The sequence below is a fragment of the Triticum urartu genome, chromosome 1, assembly GCF_003073215.2.
Source record: "Triticum urartu cultivar G1812 chromosome 1, Tu2.1, whole genome shotgun sequence".
NCBI classification, from domain to species: Eukaryota; Viridiplantae; Streptophyta; class Magnoliopsida; order Poales; family Poaceae; genus Triticum; species Triticum urartu.
Genome location: NC_053022.1, coordinates 445,259,336 through 445,272,742, shown reverse-complemented (window position 1 = coordinate 445,272,742; position 13,407 = coordinate 445,259,336). Strand labels below are relative to the sequence as shown.

The 13,407-nt window shown below is 45.8% G+C and overlaps 2 protein-coding genes across 3 annotated transcripts; one reads left to right on the top strand and one right to left on the bottom strand.

The window, feature by feature from the left end:
• Window positions 1–4,049: 4,049 nt before the first annotated feature.
• Window positions 4,050–9,159, bottom strand: LOC125517427 (disease resistance protein RGA2-like). Its single transcript, XM_048682634.1, has one exon. The coding sequence runs from the start codon at window positions 8,868–8,870 to the stop codon at window positions 5,697–5,699; it is 3,174 nt and encodes a 1,057-aa protein (XP_048538591.1). The 5' UTR covers window positions 8,871–9,159; the 3' UTR covers window positions 4,050–5,696.
• A 207-nt stretch (window positions 9,160–9,366) lies between these two features.
• LOC125517436 (probable disease resistance RPP8-like protein 2) lies at window positions 9,367–13,182 on the top strand. 2 transcript variants are annotated; one of them, XM_048682646.1, is made up of 3 exons: window positions 9,367–9,504; window positions 9,641–9,684; window positions 9,752–13,182. In XM_048682646.1, the coding sequence occupies exon 3, from the start codon at window positions 9,836–9,838 to the stop codon at window positions 12,626–12,628; it is 2,793 nt and encodes a 930-aa protein (XP_048538603.1). In that variant the 5' UTR covers window positions 9,367–9,504; window positions 9,641–9,684; window positions 9,752–9,835; the 3' UTR covers window positions 12,629–13,182. The 2 variants fall into 2 exon arrangements, with proteins under 2 accessions (XP_048538603.1, XP_048538598.1); XM_048682641.1 differs by lacking the exon at window positions 9,367–9,504 and having other exon boundaries at window positions 9,521–9,684.
• The last annotated feature ends 225 nt before the right edge of the window (window positions 13,183–13,407 follow it).

Sequence of the window (13,407 nt, the reverse complement as noted above, 5' to 3'; positions counted from 1 at the left end):
AGGTATCACTGGGCCCACTCGGTAATGCATCATCATTATGAGCTCAAGGTGACCAAGTGATTGATCACGGGATCATGCATTACGGTACGAGTAAAGTGACTTGCCGGTAACGAGACTGAACAAGATATTGAGATACCGACGATCGAGTCTCGGGCAAGTAACATACCGATTGACAAAGGGAATTGTATACGGGGTTGTTTAATCCTCGACATCGTGGTTCATCCGATGAGATCATCGTGGAGCATGTGGGAGCCAACATGGGTATCCAGATCCCGCTGTTGGTTATTGACCGGAGAGTCATCCCGGTCATGTCTGCATGTCTCCCGAACCCGTAGGGTCTACACACTTAAGGTTCGGTGACGCTAGGGTTTTGAAGATATGTATATGCAGTAACCCGAATGTTGTTCGGAGTCCCGGATGAGATCCCGGACGTCACGAGGAGTTCCGGAATGGTCCGGAGGTAAAGAATTATATATAGGAAGTGCTGTTTCGGCCATCGGGACAAGTTTCGGGGTTATCGGTATTGTACCGGGACCACCGGAGGGGTCCCGGGGGCCCACCGGGTGGGGCCACCTGTCCCGGGGGGCCACATGGGCTGTAGGGGTTGCGCCTTGGCCTAGATGGGCCAAGGGCACCAGCCCCAAAAGCCCATGCGCCTAGGGTTCCACTTAAGGGAAGAGTCCCAATGGTGGAAGGCACCTCTAGGTGCCTTGGGGGGGAGGGAAACCTCCCCTTGGCTGCCGCACCTAGGAGATTGGATCTCCTAGGCTGGCGCACCCCCCCTTGGCCCTCCTATATATAGTTGACGAGAGGGAGGACTTGAGAGCTCAGCCTTTGGTGCTTCCCTCTCCCCTGTTACATCTCTCCCTCGTAGTACACGGCGAAGCCCTACTACTGTGACGCCCTGCATCCACCACCACGCCGTCGTGCTGCTGGATCTTCATCAACCTCTCCTCCCCCCTTGCTGGATCAAGAAAGGAGGAGACGTCATCCGCTCCGTACGTGTGTTGAACGCGGAGGTACCGTCCGTTCGGTGCTAGGATCTCCGGTGATTTGAATCACGACGTGTTCGACTACATCAACCCCGTTCTTCGAACGCTTCCGCTCGCGATCTACAAAGGTATGTAGATGCATCCGATCACTCGTTGCTAGATGAACTCCTAGATGGATCTTGGTGAAACGAGTAGGAAATTTTTTGTTTTCTGCAACGTTCCACAACAGTGCCCAGTTGGGGGTGATTGAGACCGTGTCGCATGTTGGGTTCTCTTTTATTTTGGCGCCGTAGTCGGGCCATGAGTGTTTGGATGATGTAATGTTATTTATGTATTTGATTGACGTGGCGAGTGTAAGCCAACTATGTTATCTCCCCTTTATTTTTATATTACATGGGATGTTGTGAAGATTGCCTAACTTGCGACATATGCCTTCAATGCGATTATGTCTCTAAGTCGTGCCTCAACACGTGGGAACTATAGTCGCATCGAGGGTGTTACACGAGTATCACGTGGTCACGCAAAAGACACTCGTGACATAGAAAAGGCGGCGCTCTCACTTGTGATCCGTCGGCTAAAGCCAAACATTTCCCTTAAAATATTCACGTTTGGTTAAATACAACTTCCTCTGTTATTATATAAGATCATTTTTTAAGCTAATATATTATAAAAGACATGACTAGATCTCAGTCAACTTAACTAAGTCTCAGTCAAATAACCTAGTATATAAAAAGAAAAAGAAAAAGCTGCAAACCAACCCAAGGTTGGATGGTTAGAGCATTTCTAGCAGACCTCGTATAATGCCAACCCGCAAAACTTGTTTACAGTTCGCTGCTGATGTGATTTGCGGGGCAAATTCGTGCGCTGCCGATCAACCCCCGTATATGAAACTGTAAAATTTTAAAAAAAACATTCGCGGGAGAAACTTGTAGCGACATTGATCATATATAGTTCATCATCATACTACATTAGTCTCATACATAGTTCATCTACATTGTACTACTAGGAAGGGGGGGGAGGGGGTGTCTGCGGGCCCTGAGCCTGCGCTACAAAAATTGATGAGCTCGTGGCGGCGACGACGCGACGGAGGAGCCGGAGGAGCCCAGTCCTCGTCGGAGTCAAGGTCGATGAAGAACTTGGCCTGCCCCGCCTTCATGACGCGCAGGTCCGCCTTCTTGGACGCGTGTGCCTGCGACACCCTGCTCGAGGAAGATCCGCTCGTAGTCGAGCTCATGACGGCAGAGCGCGTCGGCCTCCTTGAGCTCCCTCGCCGAGCGCTCCATGATGACGCACTCTAGGTGCTCCTCCTGCCCCGGGGGGAGGTAGTCCTCGGGGCCGATCACTCCTCGACGCGGCGGCGCGTCGACCTCGCGCTTGACGGCGAGCGGCCTGAGCTCCTCCGGCTCTCTCTTGACTGGAGTGAGCCGCGAGCTCGAGGTGCCCGCGGACGAGCTCCCGCGGCAGTGGAGCGGGAGGAGGTGTGGCGGCGGCGGGCGAGCTCGCGCTTGTACTCGATGAGCTCGCGGCGTTTGTACGCCGGCGGCGGCCGGCTCCCATGGTTGAGCCACCTCTGCGCGCCCCGCTTGCGTGCGGCGTCGGATCTACAGCGGCGGCAGCGCTCCGCGTCATTCCCATACCTTCTGTAGCCATCCATGGCCTTTTTAGGCTCGTCGGCAGTGAGAAATTGAGGCCGAGGAGGAGGGGAATCGCGACGAAGCGGCGGCGAAAGTGGATAGGGTTTGACCCGTATCCGAGCGGTGAAACCGCATATATAACGATGAGAAGGGAGTTTTCCGGGCCATGGTAAAAATTTTATGGACCGGACCGTGGATACAGTGTCTATTCTAGCCACAAAAATGGACCGAACCCGTATACTCGCCGGAAATGATATGGGTTCGGCCCTTTTACGGGGTCTGCTACAGATGCACTTAGGAAGACATTGGTTTTCTTGCTCGCATACTTTAAATTTGTTTTAGGATTTCTTCAAAAATTCTAGACGATTTACGGACGATGCACCACCGTTGGATCCTCCATCGACCAAAGTATAGCTGGGCCAGGAACTGTCGTCCGCACGGTAGTTTCGTTCCTCGAAAGAACCGGACGCAAACCACCGGAAAAAAGGGAACAAGTCCTCGAGCCAATCTGTCGCCTCCCCTAGTTTCTGTTGTCCCCATCCACCTCGCCGATGCCTCCCACTCGTGCGCCGCCCAAGAGGTCGCCGCCAAGAACAGACCACTGATTGTCTCCGCGTGCGGGCTTGGCCCTATCCCCGCGGGGCTCAGATTCTTGTTCAACTGCAGGATCTTCAGCATTGTGGAGTCGGCGTTCTCGGCGTGGCCAGCGCGGCGCTGCACCGGTCCGGCCAATGCTGGCGAAGCCTGCCCTATGTGAGTTACTAATATTCTTACATTGCAGTTTTGAAATTGATTACTTCTTTTGCCATAGCGATCTGTTTGGATTGTAGTGGTTTAGGATGGGATTAACAGTACCCCATCATAGAAACTTATTCATTCTGTCAGAAGGACGATTTATGTCTACTTAAACATGTTCCTGACCCGCTTTCATGGTACAAGAACATACTGTAAACTTAAATACTGCTAATTGCTAGGTTTATTGGGTCAAATAATCAGATTGCTGATCCTTGTCTTTGCACCTTTTAACCTAATGCATAATTTCCTTTTTTTTTGCTGTCAGATTTAGCGCTTTCCACTAAACGTTTGTTGAAATTTGAATGAATAATTGACGTGTGCTACGGTTCGTCAGTTCCTCACGAAAAAATTAGCTTAGCTTCGAGCTACAGTAGACAGAAAATCCTAGGTGTGCTAGAGTGTTGGTGCTGTTAGTTTTAGTTATCATAAAACTGGCATTTCTTTTCTTTATTATGAAATCCAGTTATATGTTTCCCAAAATATTTGGATTTTCTTCCAAGGTCCAAAATTGGACCAAATACAAAGATGTACGTATTTTTTGTGCTGGTGCGGTGTACTGCCACCAGAAAATCCAATCTAAAAGTCCAGTGACACCAACTTCCTCGTCTGCTTCCTGTTGCAGGCGTACTTGGCCCTGATGCCTCCCAGGACGTCTGTAGCCCGTGGCAGGGCCAGTTGATGCCAACGATGGGGCTTGGATGTGGCTCCAGAGGCATGACAGGGACATGGTCATCACGGTGGCTGATGCATTGCATGAGCACAACTGGATTAAGATTCAGTATAGCATTTGTAATGACATCATCAGTGATTTCCTCTTCGTTTAGAGAAGCTGCAGCACTCCCAAATTCAGCTATGCCAGGACATCCCTGATTCTATCATCTGGAGGATAACCAAGTCAGGTTGCTACTCTGCTCAGTCGGCATACAGGTTCCAGCACCTGGGGCTGCAGAGCTCTGGGTTTTTTTATTAGCTCTTAATTACTTTGTTATCTGACAGATCTCTAATTTGATGGAAAATAATTTCATCTGGTTTGTAGCGCAGTATATTTTTGCACAAACATTAGTAATTGTTGAGGTGAAAATTATACTTCATCATGACTCTAATAACAGTGCAATTTATTGGCTGATTCCTGATATTATACTAACTGGACTCAAAACGGAGAAATGCCATGGTCCAATAGTTAGTTGCAGCACGCCTTCCCTCTTTCTCTGATTTCGTAAAGATTAGCCTCATTCTCTGATTTCAGAAAGATTGGTTGGCTGGAGCAAAGTCCACACCCATATTTTCTGAAGTCTTTCACTTAACAAGGTCAGCGCCCGTATTCTCTGAAGTCTTTCACTTAACACAGGCACGGATGTTGACAAGACAACTAGGACTAGCTCGCCATTGCTGGATCTAAGCCGTAGCCCGGCTTGGGTCATGAGGGGCGACAAAGAAAGTGGGGAGAGGTGCCGACAATATGGAGGTGCGTGTCTAGCTTCTTCCTCATCTCCATAGATATGGAACACCTTGCAGGCAACACAATAGTGTAGCTAGACTGGCATCAGGCCCCCGGCCACCACAAGTCATCTTCAAGCACTATATAGCTGCAGTAATCTACACTAGAAACTGTGAAGGATTTCATTGTCATGATGACCCTGGCTGTGGTCCAGTGTGCCCAACCCTTGCCGGCAATAGCTGCTTGCGACGGAGCATCTGAGGTGGGAGTGAGTGGATTCGTAATAACCACGGTACAGTTAAATTTGTACAAAGCAAGTCAGTGCACCAATCTGGAACACACCTGAGAAGAAACCCGCTACATGAGTGCAGTACAGGTGTACTAATCACGACCAAGCCCAGGAAGAGGACGGTGACCCTGAAGTTGCTCGTGTTAGAGTTGATGGATCGTTGCCACTCCAACCACGACCACTGCCGAGGAGAAATGGAGTGGGAGAGAAAACCAGTCTTTCGCTATATAAATGAAAATCACACGCCATCATGCTTGACACACATTTCTGAATTAGAGCAATTGTTTGGGCACTACATTTTTTTCGTTCTTCCGTAGCAATGCACGGGCATTCAACTAGTCATCGTATAGTCTGGTAGTAGTGCAAAGCCGCACATGTATTTATGTCAAGAATATTAATTATTAAAACAAGGAACATCAAAATGTACCCATAACCAGTCTTTCTTCTTTCTTTCTGCAAGGGAATGAAAAATGTACCCATAACCATAACCATTCTTTGCTCCTGTTACATGAACAGTTTTTACCATATAAAGGGAAAACCGATGGACTTCACTCCAAAATAATTTGGAGATGTGACAAATTATTCAAACTCTTGGGAATGTGCAGCTTTGGACAGTCAGATATGCACAATGATCTCAGAGAGGTTATATTCTTCAACCACTCTGGCAAGGTCTCTAATTTTGTGCATTTTGTTATTGTCAAACTCCGAAGGACTGACAAATGCCTCATACCACCAGGTAACGAAATTAATTCTGTGCACCTTGAAATTTGGAGCTCCTCAAGCCCATGAAGTTCATGCAGCCCCTCACATTGAGAACGTTCTAATAGCTCTTCACACAGGGAAATTGACAGAGACCTTAAATTCCCAGACAAACCTTGGAGTGATCCTCTACATGCAATCAAATTTTCATTGTTCATCAGCATGGTCAAGCTTGTAACAGCTCCGAGTTTTACATGTACTGCTGTCAATTTTGGGCATTGGGCGATTGTCAATTCTTGAAGGCAGGGAAAAAGTCCTCTGTGTGATGGTACCCAGGTTTTTAGGTTGGGCATGTGAAAGAATGATAGTTTCTCCAATGAGGAGAATGTGCCATCGGCCCCATAGAATGTGTCATCTACACATGTGACAGCATCTATTCCGCTTACTTCAGCAATCTTGAGGTTAGGTAATTGTCCCAGCGGTGGCAGACTTTCACATGCCAGATTAACCAACTTGATATCAGTAAGGGAGTCTAGGTAAGGTACGCCACTGGTTATCCATGATGGAAGTTTCCTTCCTGGATAGGAAAATAATTGTAACACTTTCAAACCATGGTGTGGTTTCAGATGTTCAAGTATTTCCTGTGCTCTCGAGCTAGTTTCAGGATCTGTGCAATCTCCAGTCCAACTCAATACCAGTGACTCAAGCTTGTGTTTGTCTTGCAGGATTACATTTCTGGCATCAGCAGAAGAAGAATTTTCCATGTTCTGAACACCGAGTTCCTTCAAATAAACTAAAGGACGTAACTCTGAGATGGTATGCTTGGGGGTTTCTGCTGCAATGTACCTTGGCAATATCTTGATGCTTGTGAGTTGGTTCATCTGACGAGGCATTTGAGTTAGTAAAGGACATTCAAGAATGTTCAGGTAGGTAAGACTTTTCAAGTTTTTCATGCCTTTGGGTAATACAGCAAGGTAGTAACAGCCTTCAAGGTTTAGAGTATGTAGATTCACAAGGTTGCTTATTGCTTCATGCAAGCCAAGAAGTTTTTCACAGTGAGACAGGTCCAGCATCTGCAAGGATTGCATCTTTCCAACTGATTCTGGCAGTTCAGTGATCTCATTTTGTGAAAGATTCAAGTGGGTCAAGAATCGAAGGTTGCTAACTGAATCTGGTACAAGCTCAATATCATTGTGAGAAAGATTGATATAGGTTAGATTCTGTAACATATCAATTAACCTAGGAATCCTTTTGATCCTGCAAGATTGCATATGCAGTACACGCAGAGCTATCAGACGTTGGCAAAACTCTGCCGGGATATCGGTGATTGCGCACTTGTTCTCAGACAAAAGCATATTTTCATCTCTGAGCAATATTAGGGTCCTCAAACTTTCCAATTCAAACAATTCTGGTGGAAGCTTACTGGTTTCACAATCAACAAGTAAGGAGAGACACCTGGCATCACACGAAGGCCAAATTATTTCCTTTCTAGCATCTATTGCTAAGTGGAATCCCCGGCTGATCCTTTGTGCAAGAAGTTGCATCCCAGGATGCATCTTGTAAACAATGTTTCCTCCGTGTCGAGATTTCTGGACTACATCATAGAAGTGTTCTTTCATCATCTTGGAGAAGTAGAGATGCATGTCAGATTTGCTGCTTATCAGTTTTATGAGCTCATCAGCAACAAACATGTCAGTCAGTTGTTCAGGTGTAAAGCTATGAACTAGGAGCAGTGAGCAGTAAAGAAAGCATTGCTGGATGCTTGGAGGGAGATGTTGGTAGCTGACATAAGCCGCATCCAACAAAAGACGGTCTGCATAGAAGACGAGATCAAATCTGCTCAGGACATGCTGCCAAGCGACTTGAGTTTTCCGTATGCTCTTCAGCTTGTTTGATGCGCTGAGTAGTAATGAGGGCACACCAGCACATGTTTCAGCAATCATTTTCCTGATTGGGATGAGCCGTGGTGGCAACTCTGCAGGATTTTGCATCCATTGTATGAGCAGACTTGAAGAATGAGCTGGCAAGAGACGCTGTAAGGTGTATGGTTTGAGGGACTTCGTCAATGTTACAACATCAGGGATGCGACTAGTGACAATCATCTTGCTTCCGGGCTTTCCAGCACTATCAAGGACTTGCATCAGCTTTTGCCATTTCTCCCAATCCTGATCCCACGCATCATCCAGTACAAGGAAAAATTTCCGCCCACTGAGTTTCTCTTTGACAAGGCACTTCAGTTTCACGGAGTCCTCCTGCTCTATCATTTCTTCTTCTGGCGAATCACTTGTGCTACACTGCTGGGTGGTTAGAACTTGTGTTATTCTACTCAATATCACCATGGTGTTAAAATCACGAGGTAACGAAACCCAAATCCGATCATCACCAAAGGTATCAACAACCCATGGATGCCAGAATACTAGCTGAGCAAGGGTAGTCTTCCCGATTCCAGCCATTCCCGTTATGGGGAGAATTGACAAGCCGGGTGTGCTGTCATCAGTTTGCATCATTCTTAGGACATCGTCCAATTCTCTCTCTCTACCAAGTACACCTTCAGGTTCGCCACATGTTCTCTGGCAACTCATAGTTTCCTGGATATCTGTATGTTTGGCTGGAAGTCTGATTCTACATGTTTGTGCATAGCAGTTTTTCAAGCTAGCTACTGCCTCTCTTATCTTATTGACACGGCGAAAATGGAGCTTCCGAAAGATGGGCGAGCTGCGTACCTGATGAAATGAGAAAATGCCCCCCTTTTTTCTCAGACGGCGAGAGATCCTATTCAGCGCGTCATCAGTATCAAGTGTGAGAGACCAGAGCCTCTGCAGGAGCTGGAGGTACTGCTCATTGTTAACGTTGATCATAAGAACTGCACTCTCATCGATGCCACTGATCCTCCCATGGATCATACTGAAATATGTCTGCAACTCCTGAAGTAGGCTTCCAATGCCAAGCAACCGACCCATCTCCAGGACAGGTTCCAATTTCAGCTTTTCCACCATTGCATGCAGCAGATGCTCCACCGACATGGTTTTTCTCTTCTATCCTAGACTTCTCTCTGAGAAATATGATTGCCTTCAACTATGCCCGCACTTGGAAGGAGAATATTTATTTTGAAGAGCAAGATCTGGAGGATTTTTCCCTCGTCAAGATCTGGAGGTGGGCGACTGGGCTTGTTGACTTCCTGTGGCATTTTTTCCATTTGGCTTATTTAGGTGCATTGCGTAGGAAACTTCGTGGATTTTTCTTAGGCTGTTACAATTTTCTTCCATCTCTGCCATTAAAACTTAATTTTGTAATGTGTGGCAGGTGTTTCTCATGGATTGTCTTTTTCCCTCCACTGTCGGGTCATTAAATTTTCCTTCGTAGTCACCGAAATTTAATCTTGTAATATGTGGCAGGCCTTAGTGATGTGCTGTTGGAACGTCACTGTCTCACTGATGCCTTTGTCTTAAATGTGGGCATGTATGGGCTTTTATTTGTGGCAGTCTAGAATCAGATACAAGCACACCCCTAAGCTTATCCAAAGGCTAAGAAATCTGACGGAGTTAACCGGCAACTTGCAAATACCAAACCTGGTTAAATATTAGTAGAGTTTCCTGGTAGTTTCCAATTGGCATGTTCTCAGTCCACAAGAAAAGCTGGCATGTTCTCAGTCCACAAGTAAGACTTTGCAGTTGTCATTACTATAATACTTTTGACAGATTCTTCCGTAGGAACCTGCCGTGTAGTTTCCTGGTTCCCATCTTGCAAATTCTGCTTATTGGTACTGCAAACTGAACTTCGCCATGGTTTGCAGAACAATAAACTTGAGAAGATCTGGCGTGCTGTAAAATAACTGAGGTACTTTTGCTATTTAAGCTTCCATTGGTCTCCAGCATATCACTAATCTGTTTTGATTGTCCTGCAGAAAGATTACCAGCTGTTTCTTTCCAGATCATATTTGTTTGATCCTACTTTAATCTTCAAGTACTGGTTCCATCAGTCGTTAGTTATGCTTGTCCACCAAAGCATTGAGGAAGATGTGTTTGAGCCACTGGTGTCGCGTGTTGCTGAAATTAGACGCCGCTTCTTTGGGATAGTGAGCTCATCTGAAGATGACGGAAGGGGTCCTACAATGCATGAACTTCCAGAAAAGATCAGATGGGAAGTGCAACATCTTGAAGAATTGTTTGAGGGGATCAAGGAAGACAAGGAGGGGGTCTATGAGAGCATTACGTCTGTTAGCATGGCAGTCTCTAAGTGGCAAAGAAGATTGGGAATAGTATACCGGAATGCATCTGGAGCTCCTGCACCTTTTGAGGGAATGAAATGGGCAGTGGAGCATCATGAGGGGTGGGTTGAGGATGGTACCACATCAGAAGCCAATACTGGGACGCTGTCTTTTGATGAACATGAGTTTTTTGAATCACTTCGATACCTTAAGACTGCAGAAGGTGGTTCAGAAGCTCGTTTCCTGGATGGTATCAAGACTGGAATGCAGTGTATCAACGATGTTCTTGCCACCGTACAATCAAGAACGGAAGCAGCCAATGGGAGCTTGCGTATTGTAGACCATGTCTTCTCCCCAGTACTGAAACTTATAAAAACCATTGATCATCTAGTATCAGTAGCTACAGAGGGCGGAGACAAATCTCAGAACTATAAGTTCCTTACCAAGATTGATGGTCAAGTAAACTGCTTGCAGGATGCACTACATGTGATTGATATAAATAAGAGAGAGGTTGAGGAAAGCTTTAGAACAATGGAAGGTCTCATCTGGCCACTATTGTCACGCCTTAATGCCACTTGCAATGTTCAATTGGAACCTCCGAGCTTCCAAGGTGAGATCGAAAAAGGCATTAACCACTTGGTAGATGTACTTGGCATGATTGAGAAAAAGAAGCAGGATGGAAATGCAAACTTCAGCATTGTCAATGCAGCCTTCTCGCCATTATTGACATGTTTGAACACCATCAGGCACCTCCCATTAGAAGCCTTAGCCCATGAAGATAAATCAGGTGCTTTTATTCTCCTGGGCAATATCAGCGATGAGTTGTCACAGCTCAAAGATGTACTCCAGAAGGTCCAGGAGAAAGAGAAAGGGATATACAGTAACTTTGATGCCATTGAGCAACATATTGATGAACTTTTTGAGGGGTCTATGTTAGATGCTGAAGGCTCGTTAAAACTTCAGCAGATGGGTGGCCTGCGAGAAAAGTTCCGTGTGATTCATAAAGAGATAACAAATATATGGGTTAAGGTGAATGACTCTTTCAAGGTTCAGGATGTCTCCATCAGATCGATGGCTGCAAGACATGAAGCTTCATCTTCTCGTCCATTGATGCCAGCAGCAGATAAATTCAACATTAACAGGGAAAGTGTGCAGATGTGGAAGCTGAAGGATAGCATTAATGGACTGGAGACGAGGTTGAGACAGTGCCTTTTGTGCCTTGCTGTGTTCCCAGAGGATGCAGTCATCAAGAAGAGGCTGCTAATTCATTGGTGGATTGGAGAAGGCTTTGTGAGTTCAGTTTCCGAGGGGAAGAATGTTTTTAATGAGCTGCTTATCACCAAGGGATTCATTAAGCCAGTTAAGAAATACCACTGCGACAAAGTCCACGGGTGCAAGGTGCAACCGTTGATCCGTGCGCTACTGATTGAAGCTGCAAAGAGCGCAGCATTTGTTGAGCTCAATTCTGACGGCAGCTCCAAGAATGACTTCACCAGAACTCGGCGTGCATGTTTGCAGGATGGGAAGATCCTTACCAGTTTCCATCGCGATGCGTTGACAATTTACAATATTAAACAACAGTATCTGGAGTTAGACAAGACATGGTTTTCTGGAAAGACATGTTTGAGCACTGTGCAGTTAGGACGATGGCAGGATTCAGATTATAACCCTCGGGCGCATCACGTAGAGTTGAACAATGCTGAATTCCTAAAGCAGGTCAAGTCATGCAAGCAATTGAAGTACCTGAGCTTCAGAGGGATATCGAGAATTGAGGCCCTTCCTACCTCGATTGGAAAGCTCACAAGACTTGTCATCCTTGATCTCAAAGCATGCCATAATCTGGAGGATCTACCAAAGGAGATAGTGAAACTAGTGAAGCTGGAGTACTTGGACGTTTCTGAATGCTACTTGCTGTCAGGTATGCCCAAGGGACTAATCAAGCTTTCTCACCTTGAAGTTCTCAAGGGGTTTGTTCTGGCAAACACTAGGAGCAAAGACCCGTGCCATCTCAAGGAACTTGTCATGCTGAAAAAATTACGGACGCTGAGCATTAGAATTGGAAACAGTGTAGATAGTGGTCAGTTTGAGAAAATTAACGAGTTTTGTGCCCTCCGGTCGCTCACACTTACTTGGGGGGCTGGGTTATCCTCGGTACCTGCCATACACAGTGACAATCGTCTTTCAAGATCAAGCAGTGCTGCTACTATCGCTGTTAATCATGCGATGCCTTGTGTTCTCCCCTCGGGTCTTGAGAAGCTGGAGATCTGTTGCTTCCCACTAGCAGAATTTCCTTGCTGGGTTAATCCTGCAGAGCTGAAAAACCTGAAGAAACTCTATATCAGGGGAGGTATCATAAGTAGTCTAGGCGAGGACAAGTACTGGGAGGTGACCGTGCTTCGGTTAAGGTTCCTCAAGCATCTCAACTATTCATGGACGGCACTGCGTGATACTTTCATGAAACTCCATGTATTGGAGGTGCATGAATGTGAAAATCTTGAAACCTGGCCTGACTGTCAAAAGGGCTTGTGTCTGAAGGAGACGAATGGAATTATGGAAGGTTCGCATCTCGCTTAACATGAAACGACACCTAACGGGCTGTTTGGAATGGGTGTAAATTTTTTGTGGCTGGAGGGATTTAGCTCAAACTTGGAACTAAATACCGATGTGCGCAGAAAATTACACCCATTCCAAACGGGGCCTAAATCTTGCAAGGCTTCAATTTCTTGATAATTGCAACTGGTGATATTTCTTCAACCATCTGGAAAGAACGCAGCGGGGTAGAGTATTTGAGAATAAGTTCAATTCATTTGATCATGTGTCAAAGCAAATTAAGCGTGATGCATTCTATTGGTTCAAGGAGAGGGCCAAGTACTTTCACTGAGGCCAGGATAATCCTTCTTTTCGAAAGAAAAAAAAAATCTTTCAGTCGCTGTTTGTTTAAGGTTCGAGTTGCTGTTTGTTTAGGTGCGTGGGGTTTCCTTTCTTTTGGCGATGTGGCCTTTTTAACTTTTATATCAGACCTTGCATTGTTCTTCTCCTCTTCTATTACTAGTAAATTAGTACATGTTTTGCACGTCAAGAAATATATAATAGCAGGAGGAATACATTCTTGACATTTTATTTCCTTCTGTACGTGTTTTTTTATTGGAGAATCAGATTCTTGGCATGAGAACTTGTAGACTAATATGAGACGATAGTGGGAATTCAATTAACCCAAATGATAAGTGTCACACGTGTTGAACGAAGCACTCCGCCCTTGATGTTTTTTACAACTAAATTTGTCATTCGAAAAGAAAAAAACAACCAAAAAACTAGAACTTGTCATCCGAAAAAAAGTCGTCATTCTTGCGTCA

Excerpts from the sequence above, each read along its gene's own strand:
- LOC125517427 (XM_048682634.1), bottom strand. The coding sequence starts at position 8,870 with ATGTCGGTGGAGCATCTGCTGCATGCAATGGTGGAAAAGCTGAAATTG.
- LOC125517436 (XM_048682646.1), top strand. The coding sequence starts at position 9,836 with ATGCTTGTCCACCAAAGCATTGAGGAAGATGTGTTTGAGCCACTGGTG.